The sequence below is a fragment of the Malus domestica genome, chromosome 09 (assembly GCF_042453785.1).
Source record: "Malus domestica chromosome 09, GDT2T_hap1".
Taxonomy (NCBI): domain Eukaryota; kingdom Viridiplantae; phylum Streptophyta; class Magnoliopsida; order Rosales; family Rosaceae; genus Malus; species Malus domestica.
In genome coordinates this window covers 1,415,498-1,435,703 of record NC_091669.1, presented here as the reverse complement: position 1 = coordinate 1,435,703, position 20,206 = coordinate 1,415,498, and the positions used below count along the sequence as shown (strand labels likewise).

At 37.9% G+C, this 20,206-nt stretch overlaps 3 protein-coding genes and 2 long non-coding RNA genes across 6 annotated transcripts in view; 4 read left to right on the top strand and 1 right to left on the bottom strand.

The window, feature by feature from the left end:
- Positions 1-20,168, top strand: part of LOC103421466 (uncharacterized) — a 62,788-nt gene extending 42,620 nt beyond the window's left edge. Inside the window, exon 5 of the mRNA XM_070805299.1 lies at positions 19,962-20,168. Within this exon, the coding sequence (XP_070661400.1) occupies positions 19,962-20,091 (130 nt within the window). The 3' untranslated portion in view covers positions 20,092-20,168. The remainder of the gene's footprint in view (positions 1-19,961) is intronic.
- On the top strand, positions 822-3,485 carry LOC139188149 (uncharacterized). Its single transcript, XM_070805303.1, has 2 exons — positions 822-1,177; positions 2,903-3,485. The coding sequence occupies exons 1-2, from the start codon at positions 935-937 to the stop codon at positions 2,927-2,929; spliced, it is 270 nt and encodes an 89-aa protein (XP_070661404.1). The 5' UTR covers positions 822-934; the 3' UTR covers positions 2,930-3,485.
- LOC103421573 (uncharacterized) lies at positions 1,539-2,727 on the top strand. The gene is made up of 3 exons (XR_003775890.2): positions 1,539-1,747; positions 2,171-2,365; positions 2,450-2,727. It is a non-coding gene; the product is annotated as an uncharacterized lncRNA (long non-coding RNA).
- Positions 4,774-13,232, top strand: LOC103411333 (disease resistance protein RML1A-like). Of its 2 annotated transcripts, none has more exons than XM_029107695.2 (9): positions 4,774-5,440; positions 5,982-7,086; positions 7,339-7,623; positions 7,734-8,306; positions 8,379-8,996; positions 9,129-9,214; positions 11,878-12,177; positions 12,259-12,342; positions 12,630-13,232. In XM_029107695.2, the coding sequence occupies exons 1-9, from the start codon at positions 4,917-4,919 to the stop codon at positions 13,036-13,038; spliced, it is 3,984 nt and encodes a 1,327-aa protein (XP_028963528.2). In that variant the 5' UTR covers positions 4,774-4,916; the 3' UTR covers positions 13,039-13,232. The 2 variants fall into 2 exon arrangements, with proteins under 2 accessions (XP_028963528.2, XP_028963529.2); XM_029107696.2 differs by having other exon boundaries at positions 4,775-5,440; positions 8,067-8,306.
- LOC114826894 (uncharacterized) lies at positions 9,934-11,142 on the bottom strand. The gene is made up of 3 exons (XR_003775893.2): positions 11,002-11,142; positions 10,725-10,796; positions 9,934-10,135 (listed from the first exon to the last, which is right to left on the bottom strand). It is a non-coding gene; the product is annotated as an uncharacterized lncRNA (long non-coding RNA).
- Positions 20,169-20,206: the final 38 nt, after the last annotated feature.

Genomic DNA, 20,206 nt, shown 5'->3' with positions numbered 1-20,206 from the left:
GTGTGAATATCACCGTTCTAAATTGTATCATTAATTCATTGACAAAAGTATATTTAATATTAGTCCACCAAAAAAACAAATGAAATCAAATATTACACGTCATTGACAAGAAATAAATAAATGAGCGAAACAAGACTTCCAGAACTTGTCCACGTCGGGCTAAGGCTGACTGCTTGACTTAATCAACAAAGTGACCGGCCTGTTTCTTGACAGAATGTGAAGGCCGAATCACAGGTCGCCACATCACCAAGTTTAAGGGATTTTCCAATTTCACCTCATTCAGTTCCCTGCTAGTACAACATATTGGTGCCCCATTGGGTGATATATACATACGCGCTTGTACCCCACTTCCCGGGAATAGAGAGTGGTCCTCCTCCGTTTGTAGGACCTTCCATTTTTGCGTGCACGAATTATCTTTTAGCTTCCGTCCGATATGATCGGAGACATCAAAAGAGTTCGGATTCTTTTTACGAGGATTCTGAGAATTTTTTAATTGTGTTCGTTTATCGTATTAATTATGCAGTCAATTTTCTTTAAATATTATTTGTGTTTAATTTTAAATTTATAGATTTAAAGTAATTTCTAACCGTCTGATTTACAATGAATGAATACGATACACAAACTATAAAATCCCTACAAAGAGGATCCAAAAAAAATCTTTATTCTCAAAAAAGAGGTATATACATGAACTACAAATCAAACCCCACGTGCCCAATCCCACGCGTCCCGACTCCGATCTTCAGAAACCCCATCGTGCGCCGTATGTGTTGCGCACGCACCTACACCCACACCGACACCGCGGTTCCCTTCTCAGCCTCCTCGTTATATCAACACAACAACCAAACAACAACGCTCTTTCTCTCTCATCTTTTCCCTCTCATCGTTTTCAACTTCAACCCCTGGTAAACCCCTCCCTCCTCTCCGAGCCCTAGCAATGGTCTCCGATGACCTCGACGTCGCCGTTCCAGCCACCGAAGACGAGAGGTTCGGTTTCAAGAGATTGGAGATGTGCAAGGAAAAACTTGCTGGCACTGTCAACGCGTACGACCGCCACGTCTTACTCTGCTACAAGACCCCCGAGGCCTGGCCGTCGTGCGTCGAAGGCTCTGAGTCCGTTCTGCTCCCTAAGTTCTTCGCCTCCGCTCTCAAAGCTCGCAAGAACGACATCGCCGTTAAGGTCCGTTTTGCAGTTCAACTCGTCGGCGTTTCGCTTTTCTTGCCGTTTCTTATTTACTGGAGCTACTGAGTTCTGGTGTTGAGCTGAGTTGACTCCATTACTCACTTTTTTCTTGGTTTTTGATAGACCCGACAGTAATTAAAGGACGCGAAGGAACTGAGTTTTCCGACGGCGAAGTGTTGATTTTCCCACAAATGATCAAATACAGGTAAAGATGTTTTTGTTCTGTAGTTGCTTAATTTTAACCGAAATTTATAGGATTTAGATAATTAACCAGTGAGTGGTGTTTTGATTCTTCAGATTTGCTTTATTTGACTAGGAGATTTCGATGATTGCTAACTAGAGATAGAGTTTATGATTTTCCCATTTCAATTTACGAAGTCTCGAATTGAGCTAATTTAGTGTGTTTTGGACTAGTTTTAGTGTTGATACCTTGAAATTTTCCTTGTTTACTCTGAGGCTGTGTGCCGGTAACATGGCTTGGTTTCTAACCAATTGATGTCCTTGTGAACGACAAACCATGGGCTTCCGTAGTGCAAGAGGCGTTGACTGGCTCCCATGTATTTGTATGTGCACATGGAAGTAGGCCTGGCATTTTGGACCCAACCCGTTAACCCGACCCAACCCGTTAATATTTGTATTTGGGTGGATGCTTAACGGGTCGGGTCGCTAACGGGTGAACCCGTTAACAACCCGTTAAATAACGGGTCACTTTGGGTCAACCCGTTAGACCCGTTAACACCCGTTAGCACCCGTTAGTTGAGGATATTTTAGTAATTTTAGTAAAGTTTTAATAACAAAAAATAAACTTTATGCAAAAAAAAAATAATAATAATTGTTAACGGGTGTTAACGGGTGAAACGGGTGACCCGTTAGCTTAACGGGTCGGGTTCGGGTGACCCGTTAGCTTAACGGGTCGGGTTCGGGTGACCCGTTAACTTAACGGGTCGGGTTCAACCCGACCCAAACCCAATAAACCTAACCCGTTTACAGGTCTACATGGAAGTCGAGATAAAAATGTGGAGTTTGTGGACCTATTCTCATTGATAAGTTCAAAGAGGAGGCTGAGCTGCGAGGATTGACAAATCAGGTATTTGTTACTGCTTGCTCTCACATTGGAGACCACAAGTGTGCTGGAAACTTGATTGTCTACAGCCCAGGTTCAGATGGAAGCATAACAGGCCATTGGTAATATCCGGATCATAACAATGTAAAATTTATTGTATTGGGATAGATGAAGGAATTTGAATATTATGGTATTAATAATTGCAGGTATGGCTACGTCACTCCTAAGGATGTGCCGGAATTGCTTGATCAGCATATTGGGAAGGGAGAGATCATAGAACGACTTTGGAGGATTGTGTGTTTTCGGTTTTGCCAACCGTCTGCTGATGAAAAGTTCACTGGAACTGAAGCTTCTGTTGTCATATTTTCCTATTGCTGATTACTTATAGTGTTGGAAGATAGATTATTGATATGGAGTTACATTAACATTGAGGAACCAAATCAAACAACTCGTGTGAACCAAATCAAACAATTTTTTTTTTTTTATAGATAAACCAAACCAAAGGTGGTTTTGGGGAAGGGGGGACGGGGTCAAGTAGGTACTGTTGTCAAATTGTTTATTAAGCTTGATCATACATGTCCTTACTCGATTGCTATTGATGAAACATAGAGTTGAATCTTTAAATGGCTGAACTCGAAATTCAATTTCATTCCTTACAGGGGCCAAATGGGAGCATCTTCGGATGAAGCTGAAAAAATTAATGACCAGAAGCTTCCAAATGGAGGAGAAAGTAAGAAAATGGAGGAGAAGCCCTAAGAAAACGGCAATCAGATTCAGAATAATGAGAACTTTTCAGGCTGTTGCCAGGGTGCTAATAGTAATGGATTTACATGCTGCAAAGAAGTAAGTTTAGAGCAGAACAATGGAAGTGAGGAAAAGAAGGTGAAAGAAACCAGAGAGTCGTGTGCCAGGAAGGATGCCTTAGGGAAGCTGTCAAGCTTGATCGGGAACTGGGAGCAAAGCGATGTTCTCGCAGCTGCTGCCGTGGTTGGAGCTGTGGCAACAGTGGCTGTGGCCTATAGCTTTTACAGAAGGTCAGGCTGAAACGTACTCTAATCCATGTCGGGTTTTGCCATGGGTGTAGAGGCCCTATTTTCTTCTTTTTTTTCTTTGTAGAAAGGTGTTATAACGTCAATTAAATAAGCTCTTATATGAAAGGAGAATATGGTAGCTACACTATACGTTCTTTTTCGGAGGGTTTGATGAATTCCCGAAGCTAATCCATATATAGTTACAAAAGTATTCACTGTTCCTTTATGTTGATTGCTTACACAACTGAAATCTGTTGTTCCAACACACCGTTGAATGGTTTTATCTTGATAGTGGGATTTGTTGTGAGACTGCTTGCCAAATGTTGGTGTGGTATTTTCTAAGCTCTTGTGATTATTTTCGATTTGCCTGTTGGGACTTTGAATTCAAGCGTTGATTCTGCATTGTTGTCCTCCTCGTTTGTTCAATAAACAAGATGAACGGCTGTTCCAACATCTTAATCTGCTTGGCAAAGCTCAGAGTTTGGTCGAGATTATCGTCCACTGCTGATCTTTGCAAGCTTCTCCTCTACCAGTCTCAATGCCGTTGTACTTACCCCGTCAACTTTTTCTCCTTCTGCATCAACTTCCTGCATAATTGGAACAGTCTCAATGCCGTTGTACTCACCCCATCAACTTATTCCTTGACTGCTTGTTTCTCGAACCATAATTGGAACAGTCTCAAAAAGAAACAGCTTCCATGCCGCAGTTTTAGCATTGAAAACACTACGCCCGAAGAGACCAGAGACGGAATAATCTGATGGCAGCGCGAGAGGTTGTGTAGTGTGGCTATGCTGTCGAGTCTGGCCTGCACACTGATGCCTTGAGCATAGTCTTGACTGAGAAATTCAACCATTAGTTGGATGGCTTCAGATGATGCAAGCAATTGGTAGCTTGTTTCCCTTGCAAGACGATAGGATAAAAAAATCTGCTATCGTGAGCTCGATCATCTCCCTGCTTTCGTAGCTAAATTGATCCTTATTTTGAGCAAGTAAATTACTTATATTACAACATTGATCCTTTTGACGTAAGCTACGAATGTCTCCTGGTTAAATTTAGTTAGTTACCGTTCACAAAATAAAGAGTCATTTAGTTAGCCTGTTGGAGTTTAATTTTCTGCATTTTTTGTTAAGATGGGTTGTTGGAGATGAGGTCTCTTCCCGTTGATACTACTGACTCCAACAGTTGGAACGTGCTGCGCACCACCCTTAAAATACGGGAGCATTTTTGCTCACCATTATTTAGTATGATATATGTTTATCATTCTATTTATCATCGTTAAATGTGTTTGAATTTCGAGATTCGGGTGGGTAGTGCATAAGTACAAATCTTAAAATTTAAACTCATCTAATAATAATAAATAATTTGATGAACATACATCACATTAAATGATGATAATCAAAATGCACATCTTATAATACAATAAGATCGTCAACCGGTCAAAGTTGGGCGGCAGATTCTCAAAAGACTACAAAAGAAAGGAAATTGCATCGTAAAGCATTTATACAAATTAAACTGTGGGAGCGCGTTATCGACACAGCAGTGACATTATTGGCCCATGCAAAATATCTAAAACGGCCACCGACACTGGGTAAAGACTTGACTTTGGTTATTTGAAAGCCAAGCTGCACTTCTACGGTCTGCAATGGATACCAGCAGCTCCGCCCAAGGAGCTGGCTCTGCCGCCTCTTCGTCTTCCTCGCAGAGCTCAAACCGCTGGAAGTACGAGGTGTTCCTGAGCTTTAGAGGCGAAGATACCCGCAACACCTTCACAGACCACCTCTTCATTGCGTTACGCAATGCCGGAATTAACACGTTTATAGACAAACAGCTCAGAAGGGGGGAAGACATACAGAGTGAACTTGACCAAGAAATCGAAGGGTCGAGGATCGCTGTCATCGTCTTCTCGAAGAGGTACGCGGAGTCCCGGTGGTGCCTGAGGGAGCTGTCGAAGATCATGAGGTGCCTAAAAGATCAAGAGGGGAAGATAGTGTGTCCAATATTCTACGACGTTGACCCTTCTCAAGTCAGGAAACAGAAAGATAGTTTTGGGGAAGCATTTCAGAAGCATGAAAAGGATGAAGATCCAAATGAGGTCAAGCAGTGGAGAGAGGATCTTAAGGCTTCTGCAGATTTGGCCGGCTGGAACCTCAAAACCACGGCCGACGGGTATACTTTTTTGTTTACTTCAAATTTCATATCACCATATTTCACTAATCAACCAAAATTAAGATATTATAATTAAGGCATTGAATCTGATTTTATATGTCATAAGAAAAATTGGATCGTTGATCTCTGAACTATAATAGAACTGTAATTTTGGTCCCTACATAAAAATTTATTACAATTGGTATATGAATTTTATAAAAGGTAGAGCATTTGCATAATAATTTCCGTGGAAATTAAGGAAGTGAAGCGCAGGGTACGTGCTTTGTTTTTTATGGGTGTGTGAAGGACAAATGCTCCACACTTTATCAATTTAAAATACCAATTGTAATGGATTCTTAATTATATTACTGAAAGCTACAATTGCATAATAGTCAAATCACCAATGATCTAATGTATTCACATTATAATCAAAGATTGGATACGTGGTTGAATTGAGCTCAATTAATCCAGTTTATTCAAATATGTTTCAATATGTAAATATCTAGTCATTATGAATAAGGCATTTAGTATGGCTCTCGTAATTTGGAATTTCTACTCGTAGGTGTGAAGGGGTGTTTATCGAGAAAATTGTTGGGGACGTCAAAGGACTACTGAAAACCACAGACTTTAAAGAAGCCAAGCACTTAGTTGGAATGGCTTTTCGCTTGCAAGAATTTTGTACTAAATACTTAGACGTTGGAGGTTCACCTGATGTTCGAATAATTGGAATTTGTGGTATGGGCGGTATAGGTAAAACAATGCTTGCCAGAGCCGTTTGTAGCAATTATCAGCATAGTTTTAGTCGTCAATGTTACCTTGAAGATGTGAGGAGTAAAAAGAAAGCGATGGTTAGTTTGCAAGAACAACTTCTTCGAGATATTTTAAAACAGCCTGACATTAAGGTAAGCAGTGTTGCCGAAGGGACCAAAGAGATCAAGAAAAGACTTGGAAGCATGAAGGTACTTGTCGTGGTTGATGACATAGATGATGCAGACCAATTAGATGAATTGGCAATAGAACATGAATCGTTTGGTCCAGGGAGTAGAATTATTATAACAACAAGAGATGAACATGTGCTGAATATACAAAAGGTGGATAAAAAATATAAGGCACAAGCAATGACAGAGAAAGAAGCTTTTGAGCTCCTTAGTTGGCATGCCTTTGGAAATGATTATCCCGATAAAGAATATATTGAATTGGCAAGAGATATTGTTGATTATTGTGGAGGATTGCCCCTAGCTCTGAAAGTTGTTGGTCGTTTGTTGGCTAAGAAAAAGAGTAAAACCATATGGGAAAGTACATTGGATAAATTGAGAAATATTCCAGACGGAAAAATTCATGAAACGCTTAAATTAAGCTACGATGGACTACGTGATGATCATGAGAAGGGTGTGTTCCTAGACATATCTAATTTCTTTATTGGAGTGCATATAAGTGTGGCCACTCCAGTATTGGATGGTTGTAGTCGTTTTTCTGTAGAAGCAGAAATTACCACACTCTGCGATCGATGTCTCCTATATATTGATGAAAGGAAAAGATTGAGGATGCATGATTTGATTCGAGATATGGGAAGAGAAATTGTGCGGGCAGAATCTCCTGTGAAATTGGGAAAACGTAGTCATTTGTGGCATAGTGAAGATGCAAAAAGCGTGCTAAGGAACGAATCTGTAAGTACTTTTGCAATGAAAAGATGTTATGTTAAGTACATGTAAATAAAGAGAAGTATATACGCATATCCGCATATATATAATGTATGTTGTACATAGTGTATTTTAAGAAAAAAGGCTTTCATCCATTGTAAATTGAAAGAGAGAATACATAATTATGTTGTATGCCCTACCTTTCTAGTAGTTCATTCATCCAATTCACAGCTATGCTTCGTGTGAATATTATCCTTTTTTATTTTGGATCTCTAACAGGGAACAGAAGCAGTTGAAGGACTACACTTATTTTTGCCAGAACATTCTGATGACGAGCAAAGCTTCAGTACGAAAGCGTTTAAGAAGATGTGGCGTCTGAAATTTCTCGACCTGGCTAATGTAAAGCTGACTGGAAGCTACAAACATCTTTCCAAGGAGTTAAGAGCGTTGGATTGGATTGGATTTCCTCTTGAAGCCATACCAGCAGATTTTGATCAACGAAACCTAGTTTATTTAAACCTGAGCAACAGCAAGATCGTACGAGTTTGGGAGGATTCGGACCTGGTACGATATAATTATCAATGTCCTTGTAAATATCAACATCAGTCATCATCATGCATTCTCTCTTTTATTTATTTGAATTTTTATTATTGTTTTCTCTTTTTGAGTAACAGTTGCCTAAGAAGTTGAAGTATCTCCTTCTTAACGACTGTCATCACCTGACTGAATTACCAGACTTTTCAAAACTCCCACATCTCAATAAATTGGAGCTCAGTGGCTGTAAGGGTTTGTGTGGGGGTTACCATTTTTTAGCACAACTGAAGATGATTGACGTATTAGATCTCAGTGACTGCAATATAACAGATGGTGCCGTTCTCGAAATAATTGGGAGTCTATCTTCTTTAACATTTTTAGGTCTAGGTGGGAATGGTTTTAATAGGCTACCCATTCTCAGTGGCCTTTCTCAGCTTCTGGTATTAATTCTCGATCATTGCACAAACCTTCAGGAAATCCCAGATTTGCCGAACAGTTTGCTTTTACTGCAAGCGAATTACTGCACTGCACTGGAAATAATGTCCGACATTTCAGAGATGTCGAAAATGAGGATATTGTTACTGAAAGACTGCCGCAAACTCAAAGATATTCCAAAATTTAAGAACTCGTTGGACTACATGGGTTCGATAATTTACATTAAAATGGAAGGGTGTACCAGTCTCACTGATACTTTTAAGGAGAACCTCCGAACGGTATGGTACTCTCTCTCTCTCTCTCTGCTTTTTGTATTGTTGCTTATACTGACTTTGCACCCCATGTTGTAGAAAAATGCATTTGGTGGAATTTTTCTCTCTGGAAATGATATTCCTAACTGGTTAGCCTATGTCGCGGGAGAGGATAAAACTGTCAAATTTGAAGTGCCGCCAAGTATTGATTATATAGGAGGGTTGGCTTTGGGCATCATTTATTCTTCAGACAACTCCAACTCTACTGGGGATCTATGCATTGATGTTGTTAATCGTACCCAACGAACTCATTTTAGCATCTGGACAATTAAGGCCGCCATAACTGCTTCCCATGAATATTATCTTTGGTTGGGAAATCTTTCAAACAAGAAGCTCAATTTGAAAGGTGGCGACATAGTTCTTGTAAAAGCAAGATTTTATGGAGGAGATAATATAATTAAGCTGAACAAAACAGGAGTGGATATTGTAAAATGGGATTTGTCTGATGCTCTTACTATTTGGGACAACTATAAGACCAAGTCATATGAGTCTGATGAAGACACTGACGACGATACACTGTTGAGCTATCACCACGTTTTCCTTTGCTACAAGACCCTGGAGGCCTGGCCGTGGCGCATCGAAGGCCCTGAGTCCGATCCACTCCCTAAGTTCTTCGCATCCGCTCTCAAAGCTCGCGAGAACGACTTCACCATTAAGGTCCATTTTCCAGCTCAATTCGTCGACGTTTCTGATTGCTTTTTCTTACCATTCTTATTTCCTGGAGCTACTGAGTTCTGGTGTTGAGCTGAGTTGACTCCATTACTCACATTTTTTCTTGGTATTTGATAGACGACGTTGACAGTAATTGAAGGATGCGAAGGAACTGAGTTTTGCGACGGCGATGTGTTGATTTGCCCAAAAATGATCAAATACAGGTAAATTTGCGTTGATTTCTTGAGGTTTTTGTTCTGTAGTTGCTTTAATTTTTATCCGAATTTATAGGATTTAGATAATTAACCACTAAAAAGGTCGTACCCAGTGCACAAGGCTCCCGCTTTACGCAGGGTCTGGGAGAGGTGAATGTCGGCTAGCCTTACCCCCATTTATGGAGAGACTGCTCACAAGTCTCGAACCCGAGACCTACCGCCCATTTAGATAATTAACCACTGAGTGGTTAATTTTTATCCGATTCAAAACGATGAACTGAATCCGCAATTGAGTATTTCTTAACAATACAACAGTAATAAGAATTGGTATATTAAGCAAGCTTGAGAGGTAAGGAAGAGAACAACAATGTCGCACTGGAGTAATCTGAAGCAATAACTTATAACTATTCAAGATGGCACATAAAAGCTTAACTTGGTGGATGAAAAAAAGTTCAAATGGTGGTTTGATTATGGAATACTGAGAGTGTTGTCTTACCTATAGCTACATTGAAGAGTACCATGTAAAATTGCTTACGACGGAGAGACTAAAACATGAGCTGACCCACGTTCCCACCCGGACGTTAACAATTCTCTATTCAAGCAGAGAAACAATCAAAACATACTGATGTGCCAACAAAATGCTACATTAGTAAGAATACTTGACTTGAGACAAAATCTAGAGCTGTTATTGGCATTTAGAAAACTAAGTCGTAATACCACCTGAGTGCTATTCAAAAACTGAGTCATATACTATTAAACCGAAGTCGTATACTATTGAAACGAATTATTTCCTTACTACAACCAACACTTCCAATATCAAAAGAGAAATAAATAACAGTATACAACGCATTAGCAGAAAAGTGCCACATTACATACCATCAAATGACAGCAACTAACTCCTGATATCAACTGCTGGAAGAAAAACTTTGCCTGATGCAAAACAACAATTAAATCGAAAAAGTATGTAAGTTTTAGTTATATTATGACCGACTGTTTATGTAAAAATGCTTCAGACCTAACTTTCCCTAGCTGAAACTAAACTAAAATCATTTCCAATGAAATTTTCCCTGTATTTGAAACTACTTTATCTCATCCTCATATTCCCTCGAAGAGTTCTCACCCAGCCGTGTACTCCATCATCAGAACCAGCGAGAAAGACACCGCACTACTCTCAAGTCTTAAACACTAACCTCTTTATCAATTATCACAAATAAGCCACGCTAAAGACTATTTCCACTTCACAGTAAAAACAAAGTGCAGGAAGCATAGCTCATATTTTTAGCAGAGTTATTTTGACAATAATTCTGCAAGTGGTGGATTGCCGCATTTCTCTAGTCCTACTGCATCATGGGCTCAAAGTTCTAACCCTCCCCCGTACCAGTTTAAGCACACCAGAGGCCAAATTTAGTTTGTTCTGTCTTCATCCACCCACCCTCAGCAGATACTTATACAAAATTCAAACAAAACTTGCCAAATTCATTCTTAAAATACAAAATGAAAATAGTTTATGATCACTGACCTCTTTGAATCAAACTATATTCGGATGCAGTGATCTGTGGTTCATGATTCCCCTTTGAACATGTTCATCTATCTGCATCACCAAAAAAATAAATATTTAAAAAAAATACAAAGTTTAAAGGATGAGAAATAAAGAAAATTCAGAAAAAGGGAAGATATAAGAGTCGAAGAAGACAGAACTAAAATTCAGAAAAAGGGAAGATATATGATGTCCTCCTCAACCCCGAACAGTAAATCCACATTCAAGGGTAAAGAATGAATTGAAAATTATTTGTTACCTTTTGAATAGGAAGGATGCAGCAGCCCCTGACAAATCAACCCCTCAACCCCTCAACCCCTCGACTCCTCAACTCCTCGACTCCTTTCCCATACCTCTAGCTCCTATGTCCCTTCCTCACTCTCTCTGTGTACACGTTCCCCTCAACCCCACCCCCATACTTTTCCCCATCTCTGTCTCTCTGCAACCTACGTCCGCGGACAGAACCCACCCCCCTCTCTCTAGCTCCTACCCTCTTCTCTCTCACTGTGCACACCCTAAACTTGATGTCATCCCCTGCCTCTCTGCACGAACTCCTTGACGAGATTGAAAGCAAGCTAACCCCACCTCCCCCCCCCACCGAATTGCAGACCACAAACGCCGCAAATGGTGGCCGTCGGATTAGGACTGAAGGGGGCAAAAGAGTCATTTGATATTTCGGTGAAACCCAGCCCAAAACCCGTGAGAGCTGCACCCTGGGCCCAAATGCAGCAGCCCAACCCAGCTGTTAAGCACGGCCCACACTAACACACACAATGGCAAACCGTAATTAATTCATAATGGAGGGCCCATTCCATAACCAACATGAATCCACTGACCTAAATAGATGATTAGATGTGTGTTAGCTTCTGAAATTAGTTGTAGAAATTGAATTTAGGGAACCTTAACGAAAAGCTCTTGGTACTTTTCACTTTAACGAAAAACCACATTTTTGCACTAAAAAGTCAATCCTGGTACTATTCACTTTACCCTTTATTTTGTCCTTATCGTTAAAACTCAAAGTTTTCAAGCTCTTTTCATTAGTTTTCCTTTGAATTTAATGGCTCAGTTTACGACTAATTCCTTGCCTGTAAATCCCTTTTTGTGATTATGAGGTTGTTTTTGTTTGTTGTCAAAGGGGCTTGAAAGAGTCGGATGTGGGCAGCTTTGTTGATGATGTCCTTGTGAATCACAAACCATGGGCTTCCGGAGTGCAAGAGTCGTTGACTGGCTCCTATGTATTTGTATGTGCACATGGTAGTCGAGAGGAATGGAATCGTGATAGTGCATGTGTTCTCATTAATAAGTTCAAAGAGGAGGCTGAGCTACGAGGATTGACGAATCAGATATTTGTTGCTGCTTGCTTTCACACTGGAGGCCACAATGGAAACTTGATTATCTACAGCCCAGGTTCAGATGGAAGCATAACAGGCCATTGGTAATATTCGGATCATAACAATCTAAAATTTTGTCGTATTGGGATCGATGAAATTTGAATATTATGTATTATTAATTGCAGGTATGGCTACGTCACTCCTGATGATGTGCCGGAATTGCTTGATGAGCATATTGGGAAGGGAGAGATTATAGAACGACTTTGGAGGTTTGTAGATTTTCGGTTTTGCCTATTGTCTTTGGATGAAAATTTCACTGGACGGAAGCTTGTGTTGTCATATTTTTCAATTGATGGTTATGTCTAGTCTTGTATGATAGATTTATTGATATAGAGTTACAATAACATCGAGGAACTTCTGTGGAGAAAGCACAAAAGAATTGGATACAACAGTATTACTCTGTATATGTTTCTAAATTGGATGTAACTGCATTGAAGAAACTTAAGAGTTGAATCTTTAAATAGCTGAACACGAAATTCAATTTCATTCCTTACAGAGGCCAAATGGGAGCATTTTCTGATGAAGCTGAACAAATTAATGACCGGGAACTTCCAAATGGAGAAGAAAATAAGAAAATCAAGGAGAAGCCACATGAAAATAGCAATCAGATTCACCAAGAAAAGGGCAATCATATTGAGAATAATGAGAACTTTTCAAGCTGTTGCCAGGGTGCTAATAGTGATGGATTTACATGCTGCAAAGAAGTAAGTTTGGAGGAGAACGGTGGAAGTGAGGAAATGAAGTCGAAAGAAACCACAGAGTCGTGTGCCACAAAGGATGCCTTACGGAAGCTGTCAAGCTTGATTGGGAACTGGGAGCAAAGCGATGTTCTCGCAGCTGCTGCCGTGGTTGGAGCAGTGGCAACAGTGGCTGTGGCCTATAGCTTTTACAGAAGGTCAGGCTGAAACGTACTCTAATCCATGTTGGGTTTTGCCACGGGTGCCGAGGCCCTATTTTCTTTTTCATTTTTTTCTTTGTAGAAAGATGTTATAACGTCAATTAAATAATCCTCCTAACCATGCTCTTATATGAACGAAATGTAATAAATTGTTGAATAGTTTTATCTTGATTGGGATTTCCTATGAGACTGCTTGCTAAATGTTGATGTGGTGTGTTCTAAGCTCCTGTGATTGTTTTCGATTTGCCTGCTGGATTTATAATTCGACCGTCAATTTTGTCAAAATTTATGGTAATTTTTGTGAAAGAAATCTCAATTTTGTTGTTTAGGAATTTCAAAAGAGAAAAAACGGCATTGATGTCCTCGTTGTTTGTTCAATAAACGAGATAAATGACTCTGTGCTAACATCTTAATCTGCTTGAACTATTTTTCAAATATACAACATTGTTGTCAAGAATTTTACTTTCGTTCTAGAATAGTTTTTCTTTTTTTTTTTTCTTATTGTGGTTCTCAAACTCTCTCATGTGGTGATTCAATTATATCCATTAATTCAATTTATTTTTTGGTTGCAAGTGGCCCTTTACTATAGTGGTGGAAATGAGTTAAGATCTTGCATGACGGTGTGAGTTTGAACCCCGTTAGTGACTAATCTAACAAAATCTATTTTTTGACCAATTTATTTTTATTTTTCTGTTAAATATAGAGGGCATAGCAAGAATTTTGTACATCCACCTCCTTTTTCCCATTTTTTAGGTTGTGGGATGAATTTTAAATTTATCATCTCTACTTAATAGAAAAATAGATGAAGTTGACGAAAAGGATATAAAAAAAAAAGTCATGCAATAGCGAGCTTGAAGATCATATAAAACAAATAAAATGTTTAAGAATGAAAATGAAGATAAATGACAAATTCAGGGAACATCGATGTAATTAACCCTATTTATTTTCTATATGTAAAAAATATTAAAGGCATTTCTATGACACTTATGTAGACAAAATTTTACTTCACTCTATATGCTCATTTGTTCACTTTACCACCTAAACTTTTATTAGGTGTCTCACTTTACCTTATTCTTTTAACTTTGTTAGCATGAAAGGGATGAAGATCCAGATGAGGTCGAGCAGTGGAGAAGGATCTTAAGGCTTCTGCAGATTTGTGTGGCCGGAATCTTAAAACCACAGCGGACAGGTATTTTAATTTTTCCTCTAAATTTAATTCCAATGTCTTGTATTAGCTTCTAAGACTCACTAATTCACCAAAAATAAGGAGATTATGATCAGACTTTGATTTTATACGTTTATAGGAAAAAACTTTGGAGCTTTTGGTAATGCGTGAAGGACGAATCCTCCGTATGTCAAACCCATATACTAATTCTAATGGATTTCTAATTGTATGACTAAAAGCTATAATACGGTTTAGTGAGGGCAAACAAACGCCTTCTTATAGTTCATGAGCAATCTAACTGAGCTTAACTAATACGGTTACAATGCATTTCAGAAACACGGCTAAATTGAACTTAACTAGTCATCTCGATCAAATCTAACTTATTCAAAACGTTTTCGCTACCAAAATATCTAATCATGATGAATGAGGCATTTAGTTGAGGTTTTTTATTCAAAATGGTCCCTAAGATTTGCATCATCCATAAGTTTGGTCCCTGAGGTTTAAAATCAATAGAAGTTGTCCCTAAGATTGTCCACCATCCATGATTTTGGTCCTTCCGTTGAAGCTTTTGGCCGGAAGTTTGGGCAATTTTCAAAGCTTCGTAACTCAATCGTTTCTTAACCAAATTCGACCCGTAATATATCAAAATGAAAATAGGAAAGTATAGAATAAGATTATATCTATTTGGAAGCCCAATGGTTGCCGACGATGGTCGGAAAATAGCCTCAAAATTGACTGGTCCGAGGAAAAACTGGAAAACTCGCCGGAAACTGGATAAACTTTAAACGTTCATAACGTCTTCAATAAAATTAAGTGATTCAAAAACAAAAATCATACTTCTCGACGAGAAGAAGAGAATGGTACCTTTTTTAACGGCTAAAAAGCCTTGGTTTGGCCGGAAAACGGCTCGAAAGTTGCTAACTCGTTTTTCAACAGCCACTTTCGAGCCGTTTTCCGGCCAAACCAAGGCGAGTTAGCCATTTAAAAAGGTACCATTCTCTTCTTCTTGTTGAGAAGTATGGTTTTTGTTTTTGAATCACTTGATTTCGTTGAGTATTGAAGAAGTTATGAATGTTTAAAATTTACCCAGTTTTCGGCGAGTTTCCGGCAAGTTTTCCAGTTTTCCATTGATTGGGCTTCCAAATAGATATAATCTTATTCTACACTTTCCTATCTTCATTTTGATATATTATGGGTCGAATTTGGTTAAAAAACGATTGAGTTACGAAGCTTTGAAAATTGCCCAAACTTCTGGCCAAAAACTTTAGCGGAAGGACTAAAATCATGGATGGTGGACAATCGCAGGGACTACTTCTATTAATTTTAAATCTCAGGGACCAAACTTATGGATGATGCAAATCTCAGGGACCATTTTGAATCAAAAGCCTTTAGTTGATATAAATCTTGCAGTTGCATGATGAATCTTACTTTTGTATAATTTTGAATTTTAACCGCGAGACATCAATGATTGTTTATCGAGAAAATTGTTGGAGACATTAGGAGACTACTGAAAACTACAGACTTAAAAGAAACCAAGCACTCAGTTGGAACAACTTTTTGCGTGCAAGAATTCAGTACTAAATACTTGGATGTTGGAGGTTCACCTGATGTTCAAATAATTGGAATTTGAAGTATGGGCGGTATAGGTAAAACAATGATTGCAAAAGCCATTTGGAGTATGTTGTTTGGTGTAGTTAAGGAAAGTGATGATCTAACTCTTCAACAACCCACATCTTCGTAAGGATCATTTAGTTCAGTGTTTAAATTATTGACTCGTTATTTTTTATATTTTTTTTGTTGTTAGTTCGCCTAATCACCAAATGAATTGTGCAATTCCTTCTTTTGTTTCGTTGATAATATTTGCCTTACAGTTGATTTCCAACGGGATGCTTGATATTTCTAAGTATATTGTATGGTTCTTGCATACTGGGACCAAAATATTTGCTTGTCTTTTTGTCTTTTAATGAGTACAAAGATGTGTTTAAAATAAAGAGCAGTATATCTGAACTAGGAGATGACAACTTTTTAGTGTGCCGGAATACAACCCGATAAATCAAGTGTCATCATACAAGTTGAATTTTATTTTTTTCAAGTATCCAATCAGTTATGTGATGACACTTGATGTATCGAGCTGTGTTTTCAGCACACTAAAAAATCTCTCATAAAAAACGCGATAAAATATGTCATAATAATTTGATAATTAACTCATGTAATACCTCTCACATATCTCCTTGCCTTAACCTTTGTACTTCAGTCCATTTTCCTCCAACCTGGTATCTGAGTCACACATCCTTATTGTCTATGTCATATTTGTCACATTCAAGTTTCAAAATCGCCAAAATAATGTGTTTTACTTTCTAATAAGACATTGGTAATTCAATTATTGTGATGGGTTTTTGGCCTTAGTGGATACCAAAAGGGCACTTTCTCGAAGCCCCAATTGTATCATTGTGTTGTATTCGTCTTCTTATCGCCCGTTTACCTTTCTTTTTCTCCGACAACATTTTCTTATCCTTCTTAGAATCTAGGAAATAAATAAAAGTCACATATCTTCCATTTTCTTGCAGAATTGTTCTTGATTAATTTAGTTAGAGTAGTGTGTATGTGTTTTATGTCTATGCACATCTTGGAAATATTCTCTTTATCAAATCTTAGAATCTATGATATAAATAGACATTTTATTATTGTATATGAATAATTTAATTAAAACAATATGTTTATTGCATGGAGTTTTGACTCGATAATTTAGTTTAAATTAATTAAAAGATTGCTCAAATACATGTGTATTTTCCACTGAGGATTGGTTGAGTTGCAAGGTCTATGTTTGAGTTCCATTGTAAGCAACCATTTTTTGTGCAAGATCTGTAAAAACAAAAAAAGGACTAAGACCCCTTGTGTAAGTTCTCGAGGATACTTGTTATATGCCTTGGCCTTGATGGATTAGCTTTCCTTTCCCCTAAACTTTTAAAAATCAAATATATAAATTAGTTATTTAGTAGTCACTTATATTACGATTTAATAGTATTCCTTTTGACTTGTAAGTGAGGAGAAAATTTTCAGTGTGGTGTGAACACTAAACATGACTTGATACACCAAGTGTCATAATAAAATAGTTTGAAATTGTATTTTTTAAGTTTCCAACCAATTGTATTTTTACAATGTGTTTCTAGTAAATTGAAAAATCTCTCATACATAAGAAGTCTTAAGTTCGATTATCATTAAGATAAATTTGAACAAATTATTATGACTATCTCATTGTGAAGCTTAACTCACTCCCTCCACCACTTAATGTACATAATATCATATTATTAAAAAAACTATTTATTTAGTAATTATTTTATTTTATTATAATCTAAACTACCTATCAACAAAACTCTTTTAATCAACCAAATAAAAGTTAAAAGACCAAATTAACTTAAATAAATTAATATATTAAAAGTTATGCATAATATAGTAAATTGCACACAAAATACTTGTAATTTTTTTTCCAAAGTCTTATAACTAAGTAATCATTTCAGTTGCCTTGTAAACTTTTAGTTAAAGAAATATTTATTCAGAACTAGTAGTCAAAGATATGAACAGTCTCATTCAGCAAGGCAAAATCATTTGAATATCATAAAGAAAAAAAATTTAGAAATCAATTTACATTTTCTCTTATTATAAATTTTTATTCTTGCTAGTATAAATAAGGGAAAATGAGGTAGAAAGGAAGAAAAACAAAGGAAACACACTATTCTCTGACAGAGACTAGTTTATCTTTGGATCTAGAAGACAAGACAATAACATTCCACTCGCGGAGAAGGCCAATAAATTAATCTCAACTGAACTCACTTCCCACCCGCCCACCGCCACCATCGCCGCCACCAAGTTCCCAAATCTCCACCTCCTCTCAGTTTCATCCTCCTCTGCCTTGCTCAACTCTATCTGCTTGCTCTTCTACTGATTCCTCTCTCTCCCCAATTCCCAATAATAAATCTAATCCACTCCCACTGATAGAGCTCTCATCAGTGACCATTTTTATATGGAGGCGGATTGTCTTGCCTCATATTTTCATACTTTCCTCATCTCCTCTGTGATGTGTGGTCACGATTAAGTCACATCAACATTTTATATTATTTTTTTTATAAAAATAATAAAATAAAAAATAATATGAATATAAAATGTTAACGTGGCCTAACCGTGATAACACAAACAGAAGGGAATGGGAAGAGTATGGAAATGAGAGAGCAGAAAATCCACCTCCTTTTTATATTGTAGGGTTGTTGGTGGGTGCCTCTGGGATTTTATTTTTGGACAAGGATTGTCTGCCCTCTCACTTCTAGTGCCCTCATGTACCCTTCTGTTTGTATGGTCACGGTTAAGCTACATCAATATTTTATATTACTATTTATTTTTATCTTATTATCTCTATAAAAAAAACAATATAAAATATTGATATGGCTTAATCGTGACCACACAAAACAGAAGGACATGAGAGGGCACCGGAAGTGGGAGGGCAAACAATCTTGTGCTAAATTCTTTGTAGGATCCTCAACCGTGATTCCGGGGATGGGTCTGTTTTCTGAAACCTACAGTACCAAGCAAGTCCTTTTATTATAGAAAGTCTTCATCTTTCTCCCTCTCCAATCATACGAAGTCTGCTGATTTTATTAATTTTTTCCATTTTTATCCAGACCAAAGCTTTCATCTTTACTTCAAATGTGGTCCTACAAATAAAGGGTACCCTTTGTTTTGGTTAATTAGTCAGTGTATGTTGTTCTTGTTTTGTTCTTGTTTTAGAATTTTAGAGAGAGAAAATTATGGGATCTGGTAATGGGGTTTATTCAGTTGGGGATTTCGATTTGGATGCCAAGTGGCTGATCGATCCAAAACATCTTTTGTTTGTCTTAAATTCTGAATTTCTGGTCTCTCAAGTTTAGCAATTTAATATGATGCCTTAGATCTTGTTAAATATAAATGCAAATTTGAGTTGGGTTTTTGCAGAACTAATCAAAGATCAAAACTTGATTTGGTGTTCTGCAATTATGGTGTTTATGATGCCGAATATGTGTTTTTCGTGTCGAGTTACAACGATGATGTTCTGTTCTGTTGTGTTCTTAATCTGTTTGGTGGTTGCGTTTTGTTTGTTCTAGATATAAGAGTCAAAAAGTTGCTGTAAAAAATGTTCATAGAGGAGAAACCCCAGAGCAGATTGCCAAGAGAGAAGAGCGGTTTGCGAGGGAAGTGGCAATGATGTCGAAAGTGCAGCACAAAAACTTAGTGAAGGTTGTTGTCTAGTTTTCGATAAGTATTTGTGATTACTAAGGCCCCGTTTGGGATTGAGGTGATTTTAAAAAAAGCCACTGTGAAAAAAAACTGATGGTCATTTTTGTGTTTGGTAAACTGAAAAAAAAAAAAGAGCTTATTTTGGAAGCTGCTGTGAGAATAAGCTGAAAATCAAAGGAAAAGCTGAAGCTGCTATTTGCTGCTTTGAAAAAAAAACCAGTTTTTTCAAAGCACACAGAGCTACGGTGCTCTTTTAATAAAAAGACACACTATCATCCTGCTTTTTTTTTCCAAAAGCACTTTCACAAAAAAGTTTACCAAACACTCTACTGGTTTTATTTCACAGCCGCTTATTCTCACAGCACAGCCGCTTATTCTTACAGCAGCTTTTTTTCAAAGCACAGCAATACCAAACCAGCCCTAAATGGGCGTGTTAGCGATAAGTATTTGGGGATTTTTAACTTTGTGATTCTGTGGTTGTTTTTGTTTCTCAATCAAAGGGGCTTGAAAGAGTCGGATGTGGACAGCTTTGTTGATGATGTCCTTGTGAATCACAAACCATGGGCTTCCGGAGTGCAAGAGGCGTTGACTGGCTCCCATGTAATGTATGTGCACATGGTGTCGAGATAATAGATGTGGTGTTTGTGGACCTGTTTTCACCGAAGATTCTTATAACGCTGTCGTGACGTCCACCAGCAGCCGCAGTTGAACCTACCTGCGCACCACCCTTAAAACTACAAAAGAA

Excerpts from the sequence above, each read along its gene's own strand:
- LOC139188149 (XM_070805303.1), top strand. The coding sequence starts at position 935 with ATGGTCTCCGATGACCTCGACGTCGCCGTTCCAGCCACCGAAGACGAG. Across the intron at positions 1,178-2,902 it reads AGAACGACATCGCCGTTAAG|GGGCCAAATGGGAGCATCTT; the intron begins GTCCGTTTTGCA and ends CATTCCTTACAG.
- LOC103411333 (XM_029107695.2), top strand. The coding sequence starts at position 4,917 with ATGGATACCAGCAGCTCCGCCCAAGGAGCTGGCTCTGCCGCCTCTTCG. Across the intron at positions 8,997-9,128 it reads AGAACGACTTCACCATTAAG|ACGACGTTGACAGTAATTGA; the intron begins GTCCATTTTCCA and ends GGTATTTGATAG. Across the intron at positions 9,215-11,877 it reads CCAAAAATGATCAAATACAG|GGGCTTGAAAGAGTCGGATG; the intron begins GTAAATTTGCGT and ends TTGTTGTCAAAG.